This window comes from Stegostoma tigrinum, chromosome 18 (assembly GCF_030684315.1).
Source record: "Stegostoma tigrinum isolate sSteTig4 chromosome 18, sSteTig4.hap1, whole genome shotgun sequence".
Classification (NCBI taxonomy): Eukaryota; Metazoa; Chordata; class Chondrichthyes; order Orectolobiformes; family Stegostomatidae; genus Stegostoma; species Stegostoma tigrinum.
This window is the reverse complement of record NC_081371.1, coordinates 57,108,472-57,132,980: the sequence shown is the minus strand read 5'-3', so window position 1 is coordinate 57,132,980 and position 24,509 is coordinate 57,108,472. Positions and strand designations below refer to the sequence as shown.

Sequence of the window (24,509 nt, the reverse complement as noted above, 5' to 3'; positions counted from 1 at the left end):
GGGCCACCCTAGGCAAATCAACGACCACCAACACCACCCCTTCTTCCAACAGCACTTCCCATGTTACTGCAGAAAGTGCAAAACCTGCCCTTCACAACCTCCCTGCTCACCATCCAAGGGCCTAAACAGTCTTTCCAGGTGAAGCAGCATTTCACCTGCACTTCCTCCAATTTTGTGTATTGCATTCACTGCACCCAATGTGGCCTACTCTATATTGGAGAAACTAAACACCCTGGAAAGCCCAGCTACATCTGGTTTGGAAGTTAAATTGCTTAGCGACATCCAAATCAGAACCAATCAAAATCGATGTCTAGTTAAACAGTCACATAATTTTATTGGAGGTTGATACCAGTGTGGATGTTTCAGTGATTGTAGAACCAGTTTTTAACAAAATTCGCTCTGGACTCCAAGCCTTATGTTTGCGCAAGGCTTCAGCTAGATTGAAGGGCAACCTTCATAGATTAAGGGTATAACTTTGGTTTCAGTCTCTTATGAGAAGCAGCTGGCTCGGTTACAAGTGATTGCAGTAAAAGGCTCGGGTCCAAACTTGATGGGGTGAAATTTGTTGAGAAAGATTCATTTTTATTGGCTCAACGTTTTTCTATTAGAAAATGGCAGCCTGAGTGATGTCCTAATTAAATAGCTGGAAGATTTTCAGGAATGTCCATGGACTGCCAAAGGGCCGTCACAACCAGCATTGAAAGTTTCATGGAGGGGTCAGATCACAGTAGGGGATAACATTATCGTGGGGAGCAAGAGTGATTGTCCCAAGCAAAGATCGCTGCCAGATAATGGCTGAACTCCACAGGGTCATCCAGGGGTTTCCAAAATGAAGATGTCGGCGAGAAGTCATGCCTGGTGGCCAGAATTGGATGCAGACATAGCCACACTGGTGTGGTAGTGTCCAAAGAGCGAATAAGGCCAAAGATTACAACCAGCAGACCACCCCACGTACATAGAAGTGGCTGGGTAAATCCTAGACTTGGTGACACATCGACTATGCAGGTCTTTTCATGGGCCTCAATTTTCTACGTTATTGTAGATGCTCACTCAAAGTGGTTGGACATGCATAGAGTTCATTTATCAAACTCTGTGATGATGACAGAAAAACTGCACATTTTTGCCATACATGGAATCCTTGAAGTGTTGGTCACAGGTAAAGGGCCATCATTTACCAGCAGGGAATTTGTGTATTTCCTAAATTCGAATGCTAGTTGACATATAGGGGCAGCTCCATATCAACTGTCATCCAACAGTCTGGCAGAAAGAGCAGTTCAAAGTTTGAAGGCAGGCTTAAAGAAACATCCTGGATGTGGTGACACATCTACTATGCAGGTCTTTTCATGGGCCTCAATTTTCTTAGTTATTGTAGATGCTCACTCAAAGTGGTTGGACATGCATAGAGTTCATTTATCAAACTCGGTGATGATAATAGAAAAACTGCACATTTTTGCAATACATGGAATTCTTGAAGTGCTGATCACAGGTAAGGGGCCATCATTTACCAGTTTCACTAGATAGCAAATTGTCCTGTTTCTATTTGATTATAGGACTACTCTTCTGCAACTACAGGGGTAGCGCCAGTAGAGTAACTAATGGGGAAAAGACTCCGCACCAGATTAAATTTGATCTTCCTTGAATGCCGGGTGGTTGAGCGTGGTGAAACAGCATCAGGAATACCAATGTTGGACACAAGGCTCTGCTAAGCGAGAGAGACACACAGTTTACTTCTGAGGATGAAGTTTGGTGTAGGAACCGTGGGAATGGCCCTGCATGGGTAAGAGGGATAGTTGGCATGAGGGCAGGTCCAGTGATATATAAAGTTTGGGTAAGAATAATGGTCCTCAATCAGCACGTGGACCAAAGGAAAGCTGTAACTCGCAAACAGAGTGGGAGGAAAATGTGCCCATCTCCCCAGAATGGTTGGAAAGGCTGGTGGGTTCTCTATCTCCATCAGGCATTGAAGAGACCTTGGAATCTGAGATGGACATTGCGGATCTGGCTGCCTCGATGGCTTTGCCGCTTGAAGAGAATGAATCTCTTCCAAGATGCCCCAGGTGCAAGAGACGAACTACTCTGTGTTACACACCATCATTATCCGAGGCAGAATCAGAGGAACCTGACTCTGTGCTAAAACGCCCCAGGAGGAGCTACAAGATAAAGAATCGACCTATGTCCATGGGCCCGCAGGGGGAGGGACATGGCGATTGTAAGGAGGTCATCCAGGAGGCCTTCAGAATGAGTTCCCTGATTGGAGCAGAAACAAGTTATGTTTTAACAGTGGGATAACGTGTGGCAATTTCCATAAAAGATGCTTCGGTGACAAATGGAGGTGACTATGACTGACATGAAATAAAGACAAATCTCAAAAGGCATAGATGGAATAATTGTTTCAGAGTATCTTTTTATTTACAATATTTACAGTACAATCAGTGTTTCATTGAAACAAGAATGTTGCATTGGCAATAATGGACTCTCTTTGTTAACAACCAAAGTCCCTCCATCCACATTGTCAGCCTTTCACAGTTAACGGCTTAGAAATATACATACAAAAGGTGACTTTTACATAATTCAGGGAAAACTTTTAACAGTGTCTGAAAATGCAACATACATGAATACATTCTAACCACATTAACTAAAAGAATAGGCTAAAAGCAGCAGACATGCTTTAAGCTTGCTGCACTGCATGTTTGCACTGATACAAATTTTTAAGGTGAATTATACAAGCAATAATCAATGCTAAAGCTAAAGCTCTGGTGTTTTTTTCAAGCATGAACTTCAGTAGTAGCCACAGTTCATCCATATGCATTTTGTAACATTTTTCCCCAAAGATATCTTATCAATTGGCCAGTGTTTCACTTTACAAAAGGGCATGTTTCGGGTTGTCTGTAACAGCAAATCCCTCAATTATTGATTTTCATTCGGTACAATTTACTCAAATCTCTTCCATCAGATATGGTTTCAACACAACTGAGGTTCTGTTTGACAGCAGCGACCAGTATTCCAGAACTTGCAATTGCTCAGTCACTTATTACAGTTCCACTGTGCCAGTTCATTCACCATTTTGGCATGATCACACTGTTTTAGCACTTGACATTGTATTAGATAAGTTTACGTGAGCAATGCACTGAAACAGAGCTCCTTCCACCAGTGGTCAGCTGAAGTTCTTCAAACAGCCTTTGTTGTAGCTTTTGCTGACTTGATGATAAAGAGTCCATTAACTGTTCACACAAGGACTTCATGGAACCATAACACCTCTTAAATATTGGCAATATATGTACACATTATCCAAGATTATATACATTTATATTTACATGGTCATAAATATGTTAAATTACACTGATATCCTCCAGGTCTATAAATATTCCATGACAAAAAGCAAATTAAAAAAAACATATCATCGTCAATTAAACTGTCATAGGAAGCACAATGTGTAACTTTTCTTTCAAGTAACCAGGGTGACAGCAGGATAACACTACAACACTGGGAGGCAGAAAATCAGTAAGGTTTTATAAACAAATACTGAAATACAATGCTATTTTTAATGTAGTTTCATGTTTTAGGTCCTCTTTCTGACTTCTACAGTTGCCATTTTTTCTCTACATGGTTGTCCTTTATCAGTGACAGTGTTAAAACTTCAGTAATGGTGATAGACAGCAGAGGAATTTTTTTTTTCCTTTATTCATCCATGAGCATTGCTGGCTAGGGCAGCATTAATTGCCCATTCCTGATTTGCCAAGGGTGCAGTTAAGAGTCAGCCACATTGCTGCAGGTCTGGAGTCACATGCAAGCCAGACCCAGTAAGGATGTCTCTAAATGGACATTATTGAATCACATGGGTTTTTCCTGACAATCGAATCATAGTCATCATTAGATTCTTAATTCCAGGTGTAAATTGAATTCACATTCCACCATCTGATGTGGTAGGATTTGAAACTGGTCACCAGAATGTTATCTGGGTCTCTAAATTAGCAGTCCAGCAATAATAGCACTAGGCCATTGCCTCCTCCCAAAGGGACAGAGAGTGAATAGTTAAGTGATTTGTTTACAGCTTCAGTGTTGATAAAGGTACCATATTCATTACAATAACACAATTTTAGTTCCCAACAATTGTTTGGTTTCAGACATGTGATATAGAAGGGACAATGTAGTGGTGGTTTGTCTGCTCATGCATTGTCATGAGTGCATTTTGTAGTGCCTATATTGAATGCTGCATAAAGTGTACTGCTGAGGCTTATTAGCACAATACAAAATGGCACACCACAAATACAGACCCTTCTCCCACGTGTCCAGCAACTGCTGACAGCAAGCTGGAAAGTTAGTCAGAACAGATTAATCTTTATGTAATTGAATAAATACCTGGCAGATCTGAATAAGGTCTGCAACTGTAATGAACATATAGTATGAAATGCATTTGAAAAATGCAAAATCAATTTCAGTCACTTTGTTAATTTAGACTCTAGATGCTAATTTTCTCATACTTATACACCTTGTAGCACTGTAACAAACAGCATTGTTAAACAAGAGTCCAGCTTCACAGAAATACTCTGAACATGCTAAATTTTCAACAAGGCACAATAACATGCTTAACTCTATACATTGTTTTCTCAAGCTCCAATTGTCTGTGCCTTGCGAATTAAGGGATGTTCAAGCACTTCATTCAGATAAGCTGGGCTGTTTCAGAGTAAGAATTTTCTGTTATCTTACCTAAATCTGTCAATGTGTTATTTTTATAAATATTACATTCTGAACCGAAGTAAACAACTCTCAATTAAAGATTCAGATTACTGTCGTAAAATTGAACTAGTCAATGAACTATACCCACATATAGCCTTTTCTTAAAAAAGGTGAAAAATATTATTATATGTTTACGTGCTACTTTTTAAACCTACGAATATACAGTGAAACATTCAGGCACAGCTACAGGAATTTAGATACTGTATCTTCAAATATGGGTTCTGTAATATTTTGTTCTGCCAAGCTTATGGCCTTATAAATACATATTATACACCAATTTAGTCCTATTTGGGTCCCACATTACTCAATAATGACATTTTATAAATAACCTACTCTTTGGAAAATGATTCCTATCTCTTAGGAAGACAGCACATGTGAAGTCTGCCTTCCTGATTTTGTTGGAATTTTTGAAGGGCGAGAAATAAATATGGTACTTTGGGAGAAGAATTTGTAGAACGCCTCTTCTTCCTTTGAGTTGAGTACGTGGTTTACTTCTGTAGCAGCTTAGTGCCCATCACTGGTTGGTGCATGGTGGGCCCAGTCAAGAATGATGAGTGTCATGCTTCCAAACATAACAAATATGCCACTGATGAGGAAAATTAATGCCTAGAAAAGAAAAGAACTATTTAAATACAGTATTTGCTTTCATGTAATCTATGTAGTTAAAATAAAGCTGTCAAGAAGTTATCACCAGGTGAGATTTTACCTCCATCAACACCCACCTACTCATGCAAAGTTAAAAATTAAATCCATGAATACTTTTGTGATTAAATATTATTATTCAAGTGTGCTGCACTATTGTTCCTGAAATCTTTAGAAGTGGCTTTACATTGCAATGACAAAACATATTGCGTGAAATTAAGATAATAAAAAAAAGAGTTGCTGGAAAAGCTCAGCAGGTCTGGCAGCATTTGTGAAGGAGAAAACAGAGTTAATGTTTCGGGTCCATTGTTCTGAGGAAGGGTCACTCAGATGCTGCCAGACCTGCTGAGCTTTTCCAGCAACTTTGTTTTTGTTCCTGATTTACAGCATTCACAGGTTTTTTTGGTTTTTATTGGGTGAAATTAAATTTGGCAGGGCAATAAGGTGGTCATGATTGGCCTGCCAATACCAAGCTCACTGCATTTTCCCTTACTTCTCTCAACTTCTTGGATAATGTAAGACCAATTTAAGATATCCCTCAGAAGAAATATCACTTGCTGCTAATATGCAATGGTGAAAAAAGGCAGTAAAAATTTAAGGACATCAGGAAATCCAACACGGAAAATGCTGGAGAAACTCAGCAGGTGTGGCATCATCTGTGAAGAAAAAGCAGAGTTAACGTTTCAAGTTCTTCAGAACACAGGACTCATACCATTAATTCTGTTTATCTCTCCAGAGAATGGCAGACCTGCTGAGTTTCTCCAGCACTTTATTTTTGTTTCAGATCTCCTGCAGTTCTTTGTTTTATATCAGGGAATCTACTTATCTCAGATGTTTGCTTTTATCAAACAAATTAGTTCAATGCACTCTCATCGTCAATTTGGTACATACCCCAATCTTCTGCATTGACTTCATAGGTTCTTTCTTTACAAGTTTGAGGTAAAACGCAGAAGGCAGAATGAAAATTAACATAGAAGCAGCAGAGGAGCCTGGAAAAAAAAGGGAGAACAAATTTAGAGTGGATGAACCAACATTGTTCAATTAAACAGTAAGTGCAAATGAATGGTAGTAAAAGACATTTAGTTTCATTTGTGCACATACCTATGAACCCAAAGATATCCCGAATGGTAGGAACAGAGATCACCAGGCAATTAATGGAACCCAGAATTATAAAAGTGATTATAGTGTGACGTATCCAACTAAATTCTTTGCTTGAAAATAGCAGCTGCTGAACAGAGGTACGAATCTGTGGGAAAAGGTTACCATTATTTCAATATTCTTGTATCCCACAAAATGTTTAACAAAACACCTAAAAGTGAAAAGGCTTGATTTTATGTCAGTCAACAAATGATAAGTAAATAAACAATGTCAAAACAAGCTTTCAAAACCAGTGCTACACTATTGCTAAAAATCAGTCATAGATTTAAGTGATTGCTTTAATGTGACTCAGAAAATTAGTTTGGGAATATCAAATGTGTTGGTGTTGACTTCGTAATACATTGTGCAAAGTCTGATAGTAAATCTATAACTTCATTTAAACTGCAAGAATAAGTGGTATCAAAATCCGCATTGATGCAGCAAGTGTTTCTGTTCTTAGGTCATGTTTGGGAGATACGAATAGGGCAGGTAAGTTCAAAATATAGTTCATTCAATTTGTGATGTAATGTTTCACCAAAATAAAATACAAGGTTAATGAACAAACTACCATCCTGAAGCAGAATGTAATATCCCATAAACTTTGTTGTAGCAATGGGATCCAAAGGAGTGAGAGGAAATCTGAACAGTTTGCGATGATGTTAGTCAAATACATGCTGACATCAATTGCATCAGTTACAACAGCAGCATATTTGAACTGCAACTTGCTCTATTTGAATCTCAGTCTTGTCTGCTTAACTTTAAAGGCATCAGAAAAGCATATGCAAAATGATTTTTAAAATGTACAAATATTTATGACATGAACTTGAATCAGGAGTCAACAGCAGACTTATGCTGATGGCAGACATAAGTGAAAGCACTAGGCCATACTCGAGAAGATTTATGTTCACTGAATGTACTTACTGGAAATAGAACAACTGGTACTGTCAGAATGACAGCTACGAGCACGGCCAGCCGAACAATAAGGAGGACAACATCAAATCTGTACACTTTTGAGTAAGTATGAAGCAATTCTGGCTCAACATTTTCTGCAAAAGCAAACACAAACATATTAGTTTTTGTTTTGTCTGATTTACTTTGCTTGGAAATATGCAATGAACAATAAAATGCTTCATGGCAAATTCAGAAACTGGCTAAAATTTTGCTGTGAGTCTGTCTCCTTTAATTACTAGCAATAAAACTGGACTCTAACTCTGGCTATAACATTTTGTCAAATCACTTCTTGTTATGACATATTTGATCTTTCATAACAAATAGCCATGTTATCACATCCATATGAAGAATTACTGTCAAGATTTGAAATTAGACAACTATACACAATAATTCATAGCATTCAAGCTTGAACTGCCTGCAAATTTATTTTTTATAATCTATTTTACTGATTCCATGGCTCGCTAGCATTATCAGGGCCACCACTTTGGACTAAAGTTTAAAACAAACAGACTTCCTAATCATGCATTTAGTGCAGTAAACAGTATCTCATTTTACTAGTAAAAGAGGTAACGACTCAAAATCCATCAAAAAGCAACGGAGAAATCCAACAGAAAAATTTACATTAATTTTGGCCTAAGCAAAACTTAGTACATGGTTTTAGACTGCATAAAATGTTAGCATGCACTGCCTGAAGCTCTGGAGAAGAAAAGGTTATTATTGAAATTTGTATGTCGAAGTAAAGGATAAAAGGATAAAGATTTTTACGTAGAACTTACCATTGAAGGTCAAGTAACCAAAGAGAGCAGCCGTCAGGTACATAACAAAAATAAACAGAAATGAAACATTGGAAACTCTCTGCATTTTCTTGCGGGACCGGCTAGAAGAGAAAAAGAATTTTATTTTGATTTCTTTGTTCACCAGAGTGATGCATTACCCCTTAGCAGAGCGTAAGTTTACTTTGTCAGAAAGCTGCATTTAAAGGATTCACTGAAGTTAATTTTTAAAAACTTAAAAGTAAATGACATGCACTTCAAGCTACTATTTCAAAATGTGACACTGAATATCTTATCTTGGAAATCACAAAGTGTTATATTTTCAGCAATCTCATGCTGAGTGTTAAGGATGTTAAGAACAGAAAGATATTTCACTCTGGGAACCCAGTGTTAGAAATAAACATTGCAGCATTTCGTATAACATGCGCCAAATACACAGAAAGATTTTTTTTAACCTGTCCCTTGATGTGTTTCAATGTCAACCACTAAACAGTCACTATCTGAATTTTCAATTCAATACATATACACGACTCTCTTTAAGTGGCTGTCCATTTCTCCAAACCTATGGGAAACTTTAATATATGCAGCCCAGGAACTGGATCAGACTAATTGGATCTGAGCATCTACTCTTAACAGACTGACTGGAACCCAAACTTATTTAATGCAGGGCATTTCCAGTGAGCCCAGAAAGGTGACTATAATCCTGGACTGAACATAAATCCAATAAAAGAACAGTCCTTACTCTTTCAGTTCTTCATAGATGGGAAGGACAGCAGGATGGCACACAAATGCAAATGTCAGAATTGGTACAGCATAGACAGTCTGAAAGACAAAAGGAGAACAGTTGGGTCAGTCACACATCAGCAAAAATAGAAAATACTCAATGTAATTTTTTTTGTGAATAGACTTCAGTAAAATAACTGCATTATAACATTGTATACACAAAAATAGAAATTGCTGGAAGAAGGTCAGCAGATCTGGCAGTATCTGTGGAAAGAAATCAGAGTTAATGTTTCATGTCCGGTGACCATTCTTCAGAACTGATTAGTAGCTGGGCAAAGATTTTTTTATTATAAAGGCGTAGGGTGGTGGGGGGATGGAGGGGGTGGAGGGGGAAAGAGGTTAAAGAGCAAGTGGTAGGTGGACATAGAGCCCATAGAGAAAAGGACAGTTGGTCAGACAAAGGAGTGGATAATGGTCAGCCATGGAGAAGGAATAGCTGCTAATGGGGACTATTAGTGCCAACAATGGGTTGAGTGTTAAAGCAGACCATGTGTCTACAAGGCCTGGTATGTGGAGTATGGGGTATGGACATGGGAGAAGGTACCTCAAACCCTAAAACTGTTGAACTCAATGCTGAGTCCAGAAGGCTGTTAAGCTCCCAAGTGGAAAATGAGGCACTGGTTCTTCCAGCTTGTGCTGAGCTGCATTTGGGCATTGCAGCAAGCCTGAGATCGAGATGTTGGCTAGGGAACATGGTGCTGTGTTGAACCGGCAGACAACTGGAAGCTCAGGGTCATTTTTTGTGCAAACAAAAAGGGTTGAAACGTTAACTTTGATTAGATTACTCTCCACAAATGCTGTCTGAGCTGCTCACTTCTTCCAGCAATTTTTTTTAAAATTTCTGACTTCCAGTTCTTTTACGTTGTTTTTCGTGAAATCTTATGACAGCATCACAAATACATACAAATATCTCGAGTTATAAATTGATAGACTCCAACATTTCAATCCATTAAATCAGTGTGAAATGACATATTATAAAATTTACTCCTATTTACCTGTGAATTGAAGATGAAATACTTTGGTTTGCAGGTTCCCTCATCTGTTGCATTGTATATGAAAGCAGCATCGGATCCACTTGTAACTGTTTTATATGCAGCTGTTGCTGCCATCATTAAGGTAGCATTCAAAGTTGCATTCTCGACTTGCTCCAGATCAGGCAAAGGACAAGGGATATGAGTGCTTTTGTGAATCACCTGCAAGTTTTCGTAAAGTGAAATTTGGGGTTAAAAAATACAAACGAGTGGCTACACTGCAGCATGTGATCAACAGAAAACATATTTACTGCTGGTCAAAAAAAAAACACGTTTCCTTCCTTAAAAGCTGTTTTAATTCCCCTGTCTCCCCAGGGTCAGTGAGTGCATAGCTAACATGATGTGATGCGAATCAGGAAGGTTTGGGTTCAACGCATGCTCTGCATTTAAATGAACTTCAGTGCTGGGGGCGGGGGGGCACACAGCAGTATGCCATCATTTCATTTCTGACCTTGATAGCTTTTAGTGGGGGAGGTCATAACATCAGCCACAGTTCCTGTTCTTGAATGCAACCAGAAATTCCAGCCCAACGAGTGCAAGGTAGACATTTTATGAAAACACAAATGTAATGGTTGCTATATCTAACATCTCTGACTCTCATGATCCAGGTTCATGGATGAAGAGTAGCCATCTATCTGAGACTAGATGTTAACACCCGCATGGCCCCATGTTAATGCAATAGGCTAGAACTAAGGTAGGAAAACAAACTGAATACATTAAATAGCTGAAGTCCACATAATATTTCCACATAACAGTCTCCCTTAATCTCTTATTATTGGGAGAGATTTCCCCATGTATAAAAGCACTACATTTGAAAGGGTTCAGAAAAGATTTACAAAGATGTTGCCAGGGCTGGAGGGTTTGAACTATAGTGAAAGGCTAGGCTAATTTCCCTGGAGCGTAGGAGGTGGAGGGTTGACCTTATAGAGGTTTGTAAAATCAGGAGGGGCATGGATAGGGTGAATAGCCAAAGTTCTATTTCCCAGAGGAGTCTAAAACTAGAGGGCATGGTTTTAAAGGTGAGGGTAAAATATGAAAGGCAACTGACAGGCAACTATGTGAAAAAGTTGCCAATGTGCAAGAATGGAATGAGCTGCCAACAGAAGTGGTATAGGTGGGTACAATTACAATATTTAAAAGCTAACTGGATGGGTATATGAGCAAGAAATGTGTACAGGGATATGGGCCAAATGCAGGCAGATGCGACTGGATTAATTTAAGATATTTGGTCAGCATGGATGAGTTGGAAAGAAGGGGTTGTTCCTGTGACCCTCAACATGAGGCTTTTGGTAGGGGAGATTCCTGTTTCAAATATTTGTCTCTGTTGCATCACAGAGAAGGAAACCCCAGGAATGCCACATCTGTGGATATCATGATGGGACTCAGCTTTGATTACCTCCACACAGTATTAATCTATAATCACCAACTTGCAGATAAAAGTCAGCTTGAACAGGACATAAAAAGGGGCCAGCTAGGATGAAGAGGAATCAGTGTAACATGGAGAAATTAGGAGTTAAAATCTTATTTCTGCTACACTGCAAACAAAGTAAATGCTATCCAACTTATGGTTGAAGGAAGATTCAAAATCCATAAACCCTCTGCAAAACTGACTCTGGCTTTCAATATTTTGCTCAGTTTGTGTTGCCTTTTCTAACAATATTAAGTCAATTTCATACTTACAACGATTAGAAAGAACAACATGCAAAGAAGTGACAGTCCACTGGTATAGCCCAGATAACCTGTAAAAGAAGAAAGATTATTATGATTCAAAGTCAATAATAAGTTTATGAACAGAAAAACAAGCAACAGAGTAACCTAGATAATAAAATGTGAGGCTGGATGAACACAGCAGGCCAACCAGCATCTCAGGAGCACAAAAGCTGACGTTTCGGGCCTAGACCCTTCATCAGAGAGTGGGATGGGGAGAGGGAACTGGAATAAATAGGGAGAGAGGGGGAGGCGGACCGAAGATGGAGAGTAAAGAAGATAGGTGGAGAGAGTGTAGGAGGGGAGGTAGGGAGGGGATAGGTCAGTCCAGGGAAGACGGACAGGTCAAGGAGGTGGGATGAGGTTAGTAGGTAGCTGGGGGTGCGGCTTGGGGTGGGAGGAAGGGATGGGTGAGAGGAAGAACCGGTTAGGGAGGCAGAGACAGGTTGGACTGGTTTTGGGATGCAGTGGGTGGGGGGGAAGAGCTGGGCTGGTTGTGTGGTGCAGTGGGGGGAGGGGACGAACTGGGCTGGTTTAGGAATGCAGTAGGGGAAGGGGAGATTTTGAAACTGGTGAAGTCCACATTGATACCATATGGCTGCAGGGTTCCCAGGCGGAATATGAGTTGCTGTTCCTGCAATCTTCGGGTGGCATCATTGTGGCAGTGCAGGAGGCCCATGATGGACATGTCATCTAAAGAATGGGAGGGGGAGTGGAAATGGTTTGCGACTGGGAGGTGCAGTTGTTTGTTGCGAACTGAGAGGAGGTGTTCTGCAAAGCGGTCCCCAAGCCTCCGCTTGGTTTCCCCAATGTAGAGGAAGCCGCACCGGGTACAGTGGATGCAGTATACCACATTGGCAGATGTGCAGGTGAACCTCTGCTTAATGTGGAATGTCATCTTGGGGCCTGGGATGGGGGTGAGGGAGGAGGTGTGGGGACAAGTGTAGCATTTCCTGCGGTTGCAGGGGAAGGTGCCGGGTGTGGTGGGGTTGGAGGACAGTGTGGAGCGAACAAGGGAGTCACGGAGAGAGTGGTCTCTCCGGAAAGCAGACAGGGGAGGGGATGGAAAAATGTCTTGGATGGTGGGGTCGGATTGTAAATGGCAGAAGTGTCGGAGGATAATGCGTCGTATCCGGAGGTTGGTAGGGTGGTGTGTGAGAACGAGGGGGATCCTCTTAGGGCTGTTGTGGCGGGGGCGGGGTGTGAGGGATGTGTTGCGGGAAATACGGGAGACGCGGTCAAGGGCGTTCTCGATCACTGTGGGGGGAAAGTTGCGGTCCTTAAAGAACTTGGACATGTGGGATGTGCGGGAGTGGAATGTCTTATCGTGGGAGCAGATGCGGCGGAGGCGGAGGAATTGGGAATAGGGGATGGAATTTTTGCAGGAGGGTGGGTGGGAGGAGGTGTATTCTAGGTAGCTGTGGGAGTCGGTGGGCTTGAAATGGACATCAGTTACAAGCTGGTTGCCTGAGATGGAGACTGAGAGGTCCAGGAAGGTGAGGGATGTGCTGGAGATGGCCCAGGTGAACTGAAGGTTGGGGTGGAAGGTGTTGGTGAAGTGGATGAACTGTTCGAGCTCCTCTGGGGAGCAAGAGGCAGCGCCGATACAGTCATCAATGGGCGGCGCCGATACACCTTCCTCAACAGAGTAACCTATTCAGGCACACGATCCTGTTCTCTGTTATTCTCTAATTAATGATTTAATAATTGTGCACAGTATGTATAGCAAAATTGGGAATATATTATTTATTCCCTGAGTGATGAACAGATGAAAGTATGCCAGAAGAAGCTGACTGATTATTAATAGCACTGCTGGATGTAGAATGTGCAATTACGTTCATATAGCATTTGGTATGCACACAACAACTGCCTTTTGTCAAGTTCAAAATGGAACAACCAACAGGATAGGTCTAGGACCAGGTGAATATGATGCGAAGCAAAAACAGAAATTGTTGGAAAACCTCAGCAGGTCTGGCAGCATCTATGAAGAGAAATCAGAGTTAATGTTTCAGGTCCAGTGTTCCGAGGAAGGGTCACTGGACCCAAAATGTTAACTCTGTTTTTCCTTCACGGATGCTGCCAGAGCTGCTGAGCTTTTCCAGCAACTTTATTAAAACTAACAAAAACAATGTTAATCATTATTTTGTGCACAACTTAGCACATAGAATTAAGTGAAAACATGTGAATTAAAGAATGCCAAACAAAATCTTAAGATGACGACTTTGGAAATTCCTAAATAATTTATGTAAAAAGAAAAAAAAATCAGACAGCTAAATATAAATAAGGTAATGATTGTCATAAATCAGGGCTGTTCTGCTATTATATTAATTAGATTTCCAGTGCAAATATTTACCTAGGTTCTTCAGAAGAGACAGTGGAAGAATTATGATTAAAGACACCATAAGGACCAAGTAGTTGCCATTCAGATACCAGTGTCTGAAAAAGAAAACAAACAAATTGCTATAAGTACTATTATGAATGCAATCACCAAAATTTTACTTAACAAATTTTAAGTGTTCATCCACACTAAAAGCAAATGTTGCATGATTTCAATAAATCCAGAATTTAAAAAAAGCTAATTGAAAGTCCATTATGTAATTTAAATTTCAATATTATTGCATTGCAGCTTTATTTAGTCTTCTCTCCCCTTTAAGGGAAATATCACAAGACACTGAAGTGGAACTGGTTAGAACCGGTTAGGGCTTATTCAAAAACAAAAACATGAAAATGGGAGCAGATAATACCGGTTCAAAACATTCATTCACCACATGCCACCTGAGGCCAAGTGGAACTGGAAACAGTTTGTAACTATTGTCAATCTGGCTGAAAGACACTGCATCAATTTTTCTTAAACAGGAAGATAGATAGCTGAAGTTTACAAATCTTATTCGCCTCAATAGTGATATGTTAAGTTGTGATTGAAGTGTATTCAACTATTTACGAAAATGTAATCAGAAATTTGTGATATTTGTTCAAAAGTAAACCCTGAGATACATTTGAATTGACACAAGTTGTTCTACAAGGCACCTTATGAATTTGGAGTGCCATGGCTTTCCTTGCTAGGTCATTAATTGTTTCACAAATCAGAGTGTCCCACTTTTCATTTTGCTGCCAGTTGTTTTTCAACTGCATATTGTCTCATCATTGTTAAAGAGGCTCTCTTTCATGAAGAAAGGGGAAACTGTAATTACAAGTGGCAATGCCATGTTATTATTCCTAATACCATTCTTATGGCTTGAAATAAACGGAATGACATTTTGATCTTAAGCATACGCTGGGGAGTATAGATTATTCACCAATTTATTTAACCTGCAACTCTATACGTATTCATGTGAACATGTTTCTGGAGGATTTACGTCAACTGATTTGTCACTGTGGCATGATACATCAGTTGACTCAAAAGTGAATCAAATATTTATTTGTAGAATTCATTTAAGTAAAAGCCAATACTGTGAAATGAAAATATTTTGTTACATGGTGAACAAAATGCAAAAGTAATTCTTCTGTTTGCTAAAACGTTGCTATGCCAACCTTTACTGTAAAAACATTCATATTTTAAGAAAGAATTTACACCATTTAGCCTAAAGCTAAACATAAGCCAATTTTCTAACATTACATTATTGCTTTTAAAGTAATTAGGTGATACCAAATAAAAGTGTTGGAAATTTCAGGAAGGCAACTCCATAATGGGATTTCCCATTCATTGATTTACGTTTCCATTATATGGTTACACATTCCGTTAATCATCTGCAAGCTTCAAATTATTGTATGTTTCTAATATGATTGACATTATACATTTCCATTGCAAAATCACTTCCATTTGGCAAAACAATGGGCCAATTTTTCAGTTACTAGTTTACTGACTGCACCAGCTATTCATTACACCTGCAATTGCTCATTGACGTTTATTTTGCATTGATACTTGAGATTGAGTTTGGCATAGCACCCTCTCTATTGCAGCTGTTTCTATGTTGAAATAAAGAACTGCGTATCTCCTTAAACAGGTCAAAATATTGTTGCTGAGGCTTGCATAGGTTGAAACAGATGGTGCTGGTTGGTACATTTACGTCAACACCAAAACATGTAGAGTGAGTGAAATAAAGGAAAGATGAGATTTAAGGAGATTGACTTGAGTCAGAGAGAAAATACTTAAATGAAAGTGTATTCTTTAAAACATCTGCAACAATGATTAAAATCTGTAAGAATGAGATTCCACATTTGTTTAATTAATTTCCAATGGCAAGAATTTGTTTGCTTGTATTCATTGACGTATCATGCTGTTAAAACGTACAAAGAAATGGATGAGGCCTAACATTTTCTGGCAAGTGTAGTGAGCATATATCATGTTGTGCAATACCTGCATGCCATTCTGAATATTCCATGACGTGTCTCTGGTTAAGATAATATCACAGCAAAGCTTCAGGAGGAGCAGAGCACCTTCTGATTTTCACATCTGATTCTGTCATTAAACGTTATCAAATTTATACTGTAATAATGTGAGATACCTCTTTATTTTCATCTGCAGAATCCAGGTTATCTATGTGTTCTATGGTCCAAGTTAAAAGTCATTGTTTTCTGGGGTAGAATTTACAGTGCTAGAGGCAATTTTGGAAGCACCTTAATTGGGCTCCACTCCTAAAATGCAAACTTGCCTGTTCTCTACGCAAAGATTGCCTAATGTGTTGAGCATTTTCATTGTCCTCCGTTTATTTTAAGTTTCTATTTTGCTTTTCTTTATGGCTTTTACTTAGGTTTGATTGTGAATATAGAATGAATATTCACAACTGTAACTCTAAAAATGTCTGCACAGATGTGGACTTGGTCAAAACACATGGTTGTGACTTGCAGATTTTATACTTCAATGGAAAAGTAGGATTATGCAATATACAAAACTGCTTTTGTCTTACATTCTGCAGGATGGTTAAAATATGTTGATGCCCTGTGATGTCCTACACTCACTGCATCATAGTTATGTATCATGCCTATTTACTACTTTATTTCAATTGTGTTTCAGCTGACTGATGCAGTTTTGGTTAGAAACCAGAAATGTTTCCATATATGTTAACTTAGTGTTTAATTGACGAATAAAGGAGGAATTTGTTAGTGATTCTACTGTACTCTTACAACTATATATAGTTAAGTTTTTTTGTGTGTGTAAAAGATGTATCAAGATACTCATATTGGGTCAAGTGTAGCATCGTACTTTCCCAAGGAACTGACACAAAGCAATTGTCTGAGCTAAATTTTGAAGACAGATTACTGTCAACTTTGCATTCAAATCCAAGCCTACATGATTTTTCTCATTATGTGATGGAGACTTTTAATTGTCAGGATAATTATGAGAAGGTAAGGGAGTTACTGAAAAGACTTATTTCTTGAAAAGTTCTGAATTAAAAAGGAGATGCCAAAGTGTGCCTAACATTATTAATCAACTCATTCAACGTACCCAGTGTTTTCCTCAAGTCCCAGGAAAGCTTGAATGACTATTGGTAGCTCGTATTTCACTATGTAGAGGTAGCTTGATGTAGCTGTAGTCAGAAAATGAACAGGGGGAAAAGAAACAAAACAAAAATTATAGACTCTCTACGCTGTGATATTTAATCTAAAAGTGCTCATGTTGGAATAAGTAGACATTAGTGAGGAAGTTGTCCTTTTTAAATGAAAAAAATGATAATTGAGGGAGGCACAAGAATTTTACCTCCAAAGTTCTGCATTGTGATTGAAATAGATGCTGCCAATTTCCCAGGCAACCCAAATGCTCTGAGACCCAGCTGTTCATAGACCAGTGAACCTAAACAAAATGAAACATATAAGATAAGGTAAAGGAAAATGTTGATAAAAACAAGTGTTGATTAGATGTCTCATTTGAGCAAAAAGCTTATGCATTACCTCCTTCTTTTGCAGTCTTCAATAAAAGATGTATGGAATATAATGAAAATATTGCTACAGCACTCAAAAGGATCCTGGAAAAGAAAGAAAAGCATATTGTAATTGAAATGTTTACAACATATTTAAATAAGATGAATTGAAACGTAAGCAACACAGTGAAACCTCCATAAAAATAGTGATTGGAGTTTAATTTACAATAGAATCAAAATACCTGGCTGTATTACTAACAAATTTAACTTTAATGCAATAAAGTGATTGTCAATTTATGACCATTGAGCTTGAAAACCAAATTGTTTATCTAGTTTGAAACCTGTTTGGGGTCCACAATGTTAATTCAAAACAAAACTTAAACTGTAGTGATTATGAATAGCTTAAAAAGCTGGACTCACTGCATATTTTACTATTATGGCTAACATCAGAAATGGTATCTGTTTGATTTTAAAGGGTTCAGCATAAAGCTATCAGTTTCAGGTTGAGTTTCACATACAAGGGATTCTTCTTCACAATCACTTCCCTGTATGTGTTAATTTTAAATATGCACTGCTCTAATCCATTGAAGATCCAGTTCTCAGAGTAGCAGATAATATGGATTAATTGATGCTACAGCTAAAGAACAAATAGCTCCTTTTGGAATAAAATGCAATCCATTGTCTCTGCTGCCAATGACACATTCCGCACCGCCCCCCCCCCCATTGGCATGTGTTATATAAATAAAATTAAACTCAATCTTTTGTTTGAAGTTTTAAAAGATTCTTATGATCATTACAGGAACTATTCAAAATGTTATACCAGCATGAGTAACTCCCATTCTTAAGATACATTAACCCTATTTTGTTGCATTGTGTTGCATTTCAAAATAAAACTCATTATCACAATTGTATTGGGCAACAGACATCCTTAAAAGACAATTGCCTTTCAAAAGAAAAATCCAAGTTTAAAAAGTTACCATGCACATCTAAGTAAATCTAGTAAGACCATTAGACCATAAGACAAAGGAGTGGAGGTAAGGCCATTTGGCCCATCGAGTCCACTCTGCCATTTGATCATGGCTGATGGGCGTTTCAACTCCACTTACCCGCACTCTCCCTGTAGCCCTTGATTCCTTGCATGATCAAGAATTTATCAATCTCTGCCTTGAAGACACTTAATGTCCCGGCCTCCAATGCACTCCGTGGCAATGAATTCCACAGGCTCACCACTCTTTGGCTAAAGAAATGTTTCCTCATTTCCGTTCTAAATTGACCCCCTCTAATTCTAAGGCTGTGCCCACGGGTCCTAGTCTCCATGCCTAACGGAAACAACTTCCCAGCGTCTACCCTTTCTAAGCCATGCATTATCTTGTAAGTTTCTATTAGATCTCAACCTCAACCTTCTAAACTCTAATGAATACAATCCGAGGATCCTCAGCCTTTCATCGTATATTAGGCCTACCATTCCAGGGATCATCCGTGTGAAGGTATTTTCTTCCTATTCTTCCACCACAGTTCAGGAACCGTACCCTTATTTGCTGAATTCAGACTGAATCTTGGCACATTAGCATGGCAGTAGCATGAACCATGTCTGAATTTTAACAATGCACAATTGAACATAGATGTGCTTCATAGTTAAGAAATTGTTGATATTTTCACTGATGAACTGCTTTGTAGTTGAAGTAGTAGTTTTGATATTGTATCAACATGGGTAACCTTACTAAGCGAAAGATCTGAGATGGCCACAGAAAGCTTAGAAGGTCCATAATATACTTTCTTCATTCATAAAAAGAAACACATTTTTATTTAGATTAGTCACTCCAAGCTAAATATTTCAAATGTTTAAGTTAATACATGGAGGGCATTCTAAACAATGTAATTTATATCAGTGGAAAGATATCAAACAAGTCATTGTTTTGCCATATACAGCCTGTATGTTTTCATACGTTGCCTTTTGGCATATCATCTGATAAAATCTAGTTTTACAATGTAATCCAACATATGACCATTAAGACTTCACAACACATTCGACAAGTCTGACCCTCTTAAAACAGGCTGAAAGATCTAATTCCATTCATCTATCCAACTGATTCCAATCAGTTACTGCTGAATGCTTTGTTTGTAAACATCCCTACCACACCTTCAAGAAAGCACAGTCATCCTGTCTTGTGCAATTACTCAAGATTTTCTTTAATAACTCACTGTTAGAAACACAAGGAAACCATCCTGAATTCCATTTATAAATGATTAATCAGATTAGCCACGATCCTGAGGAATGACGCAGCGGGTTCAGGGGCCGAATGGCTTAACCTGTTCCTATTTCTTATGGTCTTACTATCTTGAATTGACTGGACGACTCACCGATGCTGAACTGTCCCATGCTTCTAATGTCCAGTCCTCCCAACATACTCAAGATACATCTATCACTTATTGTTTTTGCGATTACATGCTAAGATTGCTTTTCAGGATGATTTAAAATATTAAAACTATCATACATACAGAATGGCTGAAGATAAAGTCAAGCAAAACATCATGTTCTAACTTTCCCATTTATTATAATTTGAAGTTTTAACGTGTAACTGCACCTACAAAATTGAATTGTTGGCAATCATGTGGAAGCTGTTATTAGCATTTTTCTCTAAGTGGAAAACTACTGATTCTGTGCCAAAATGCATCAGAGCTCACATTCCTATATGAAACTCTCGATTGTTGCTGCTCATGTTAGTCATCTGCAATAAGATTTTAAATGTTAGTAAACATGGCAAACCTGGTTGTATATTAAAATCTCATGATTTTAAAAGATTGTGGCATTTAAAATCCCACTTTAGTCAATTTGCTGCCTGGGGGAGGAGTCATTGGTAGGTAAGGCTCACAGTAAAGCACTGCATTAGGTTCTGCTGCAGTCATTGCTGCACTGCAGTGTCAGCAGGTTAGGAACTGCATCTTACAAAGCACGTGCTTTTTGTTTTGTCGTATTTCAAACACTTACACAAAAAGTGCAATTCCAGTGTTAGCCATGGCATAAGCCAGGCCAAGAATTCCGCTGCCCATGATTGCGTTGCTCAGGTTAAATGCAGAAATGCCAAACGAAGTATTCCCAGCCCTCTGGAGAAATAAAAGAATAAAACAGTCACAGCTGCTCTGCAGCAGTATGTTTTCAAATACATCAGAATCTCAACAAATGATTTCTAAAAAAGGATTGTAAACAGACTATAGAACACTTACATATTCTTCTTCAAATTTCTTTTTTCCATAGTACAAATTTGGCAGAAAATTTTGACTTTCTGCATCGATATCGACATACTGACTGCAAAGATAAAAGAAATTGTGGCGTTATACAGGAATGATTCACCAGTATTCTTCCATTAAATGTAAATCATTAATCTTTAATGCATCAACTCACGAGTTGAGAGATTTGAATTATTCATTAAGCCTTGTGTTGGGCTCTCATTTCAATGCAGTAAAAATAGCACAAAATAAATTTGTGTTGCAAATAATTTTCTTTGAAGCAGAGTGCACAGTATACATCTCTCATTATGGGAGATTAGCAGGTCTGCCTTACCTGCTGATCGGAACCTTTTTCGTGGTAGCATTTGCCGTGTAGTTGTATTCGTTGCTGTTCGTACTGCTGCTGTCGTCATCAGGACTAATGTTAAATTTGTTCATCTCCGTTATAGTCATGGTGGGTTTTCTGAAGCACTTAAAATGTATTTATCTCTGTCTCTACAGTTGTCGTTGGCAATTTCAATGCCACTTATCCCTTCTTCCCAGGGAGACGATGCTTCTTCTGCCTGTGCTTTGTCCTTTTGGTCCCTAAGGAAATAGTGAAACATCAATATCCAAGTAACCAGCAGAATCTCCTCCTTAATTGTCTCACCTCACATGACTCACGACGGGCAAAGGCAAACCGAATGGAAAAATACTGAATAGTCTTCTCAAAACTCGCTAGTAACAACGTGCTGGATTTTCGGAGCAGAGTTACAGAATGTAAACACAGCAGCAGAGAAAACTGGACACAGGATTTACTCTCATTCAAACCGAGGATCAGCTTGTGCACGACATTTATTTAGCCAGATCTCATTCACTGGAGAAATACGATGCACCAAAGCCTCCCAGTTCTGTCTTCCTGATACTTGAGATCTTCACTTGCAACTGCTTATCTCTCGCCCTTCATTTTAGGTTGCTTTTATTGTTCGTGGCCGCTCTATGCGACTCTAAAAATCTAACTGGGGATCACTACAACATTCTACTGAACGATCTCCCAAGCCCCGCGTAAGGCTGGGTGGTGTTCGAGTGAGTCATGAGGATGCAACAAGAATACAATTTCCCTTCGCCGAGCTGATTAAAGCGCCAACTGACTTAGGGAGACAAAGTCGAAAATACTGAGGAACCCAAATAAGATCAGATTTAGACTCTGGATAGATAAATGGTAATATCATTTGAAAACCATTAAAAAAAGCGCGAATAACAATCTCATTTTGTTACATGAAGTGTAAAATGCCAGAAAATGAAAAGGCGGCAACGCCAGCTGTTACATCAACCTAGTCTTCGGACTGACTAAGCGCACTACATATATTTCTGATGAATGTATGAAACGCTGATGCAATCGGAGACAAATCCGCGCGTTTGCAGGTAACAAAGTATCAAATCATTTGCAGGATGATACATTTAGCCAACTGGTTACACTAACAATAGTTCAAACACATCTTACCTTCCCTCCTCGATAAGGCGTTTATTGCTTCTTCAGTTACAATTCAAATCTCTTCACCAAGCGGGCGATCGCTATTTTGGCTCCAAAATATCACAGCGATAGGAATTCGACTTATTTCAAGGTCTGCGTTAATTCTCAGATAGCTAGATTTCAATGCTCGTCCAGCTGAAATCTATGTATATATTTAGAATCGTATGTTAAAAGGCTCAGGGAAAATCCGAACAAGCAATGTTACTCCGATGCGTGTCTAGTCTGCATTGTGGGAGACGTTCTTTCTAGCTGGGTATAAGAAGTATTTGGGGAATTGCATCAGATTCAGGGAGGAGCTATTATCATTTCCTCATTAGTAAGAGCCCGTCTCCAATTGTGAATGGAAGATGAATAATTTTAATGTTTGTAAACAAAACCTTACAACGATCACCGTGAAACATCTGAATTCCGACATTATATTAACGAATATAATATATTAGTGAATTTATTTTGAGGGTTAAAATTGACAGAAATCTTCCATGTGTCTTTTCTATGTTTCCTGCCCTTGTTCATAAAATGCTGTAGCAACGTAACTTATGAAAACAGACATCCGTATCAAATCTCCTCCTTAAAACCCGGCCTCGAAGATACGATAATGGAAGTTATGTTACCGGAACATGTAGACTGGGAATTGCATTGAACAAAGCAGAGGAAATGGTTTTCTCCGAGAGCCGGGGAGAGGAAACATTTCACATTAATGTGGCCAGAGCGATTGAGGATCACAAATCTCCCTTTTAAATACAGGCATTTGTTCGCAAAAGTCCCTTTTGTTTAACCAGGCAGGAAAATGCAAGCAGCAGGATGTTGAATGGGTAGAATTTAAAATTTATCACGTTAGTAACCGGGATGACAGCGAATGTATAATGTTTTTGACGATCCAATTACAGCCTCACAATACATATATGTTTCTTTGTCAGTGACAATGCTATTTTTTTAAATTTTATGGAGCCCCAATTAATTTTTTCGTCAAAGACTGTAGTGACCACTTTAATCCTGCCATTACTCATGAACAATTGATGCCAGGAATTCGTGCATCACCGTGACTCCCTCCTGCGACCACTCCTTGCCTTATTCCCCCATTCCCAGGAGAGTCACTCTCTTCGACATATTATAAAAAAACAATTGAAACACGAAAGTGCAAATATTAAACGATTGTTTGGAGTTGGTAGATTTTTATAGTATTCCTACCGTGGCCCAAAAAAGTCCGCTTCCCTCCGGTGTTACCCCCACGTCCCCGGCCAATTTAGCGTGGCCAATCCACCCAAACCGCATATCTTTAGGTTGTGGGAGGAAACCTACGCAGACACAGAGAGAACGTACACACTGCACACAGATAGTAGCCGGAGGATAGAATCGAACCCCACACTCTCGTACTATGAGGTAGTAAGGCTAACCATTGAGCCAGCGTGCCTTTCCAACAACCAAAGCTGTACAGAGCCACTTCATAAAACAATGCATTGAAAAGTACATTTATCAATATTATTTTACAGTAAATGGCACTATTTGTTGGAATATTGTAGCTGATACAAGAAGCACCGGCAATTGCATCAGCGAAGGAGGAGGAGTCTTTCTATGGTTACAGCGAGAATGAATTCGTCCCTCAATGTAAATTAAATTTAAATTTCAGTAAAATGCCGGGTGCAGCTGTGCCTTGCCCGGTTGGGAGTGATGGCTTGGCTTGAAGCATATATTTTTATATTTTACAATGGGGGTCATTTCAATGACTGGACCCCTCCAGTCGCTCAAATATATGTAAATAATATGTTACGTAAGAAAGTAATGCCTTTGGGTTTTGTTGGAACTGTCAGGAGAGACAAACTTCAATGTTTGTTCCTTCTCAATACACAAAGACTGCACAGAAACTTACTGCTCGAATGTCAATATATGTATATAAAGGTATTTTTATAAATAAAGTTTATTTTTGAAAATATACTTTTGTATTGATCCCCTGGATGTGGGCATTACTGGTCATTTATTGCTACAAGAGTAGATGAGAATCAACAACATGGCTGCAGGTTAAATACCGTTTCCAGCAATTTCTGTTTTTGCTTTTGGGTCTGGAATCACGTGTAGGCCAGACCAGGTAAAAACCATAGATTGTTAGGAGCAAGAAAGCTGACGTTTCGGGCCTAGACCCGAAACGTCAGCT

The 24,509-nt window shown here is 38.9% G+C and overlaps 1 protein-coding gene across 1 annotated transcript; it reads right to left on the bottom strand.

The window, feature by feature from the left end:
* Positions 1-2,375: 2,375 nt before the first annotated feature.
* On the bottom strand, positions 2,376-23,672 carry LOC125460786 (sodium-coupled neutral amino acid symporter 2-like). The gene is made up of 17 exons (XM_048548701.2): positions 23,549-23,672; positions 22,331-22,502; positions 21,182-21,432; positions 20,845-20,926; positions 20,609-20,724; positions 17,651-17,724; positions 17,460-17,552; positions 17,208-17,289; positions 14,115-14,197; positions 11,735-11,793; positions 10,019-10,216; positions 8,983-9,062; positions 8,244-8,344; positions 7,438-7,562; positions 6,481-6,625; positions 6,271-6,368; positions 2,376-5,343 (listed from the first exon to the last, which is right to left on the bottom strand). The coding sequence occupies exons 3-17, from the start codon at positions 21,298-21,300 to the stop codon at positions 5,242-5,244; spliced, it is 1,557 nt and encodes a 518-aa protein (XP_048404658.1). The 5' UTR covers positions 21,301-21,432; positions 22,331-22,502; positions 23,549-23,672; the 3' UTR covers positions 2,376-5,241.
* Positions 23,673-24,509: the final 837 nt, after the last annotated feature.

Excerpts from the sequence above, each read along its gene's own strand:
- LOC125460786 (XM_048548701.2), bottom strand. The coding sequence starts at position 21,300 with ATGACTATAACGGAGATGAACAAATTTAACATTAGTCCTGATGACGAC. Across the intron at positions 20,927-21,181 it reads AAAAAGGTTCCGATCAGCAG|TCAGTATGTCGATATCGATG; the intron begins GTAAGGCAGACC and ends TTATCTTTGCAG. Across the intron at positions 7,563-8,243 it reads TGGTTACTTGACCTTCAATG|AAAATGTTGAGCCAGAATTG; the intron begins GTAAGTTCTACG and ends TTGCTTTTGCAG.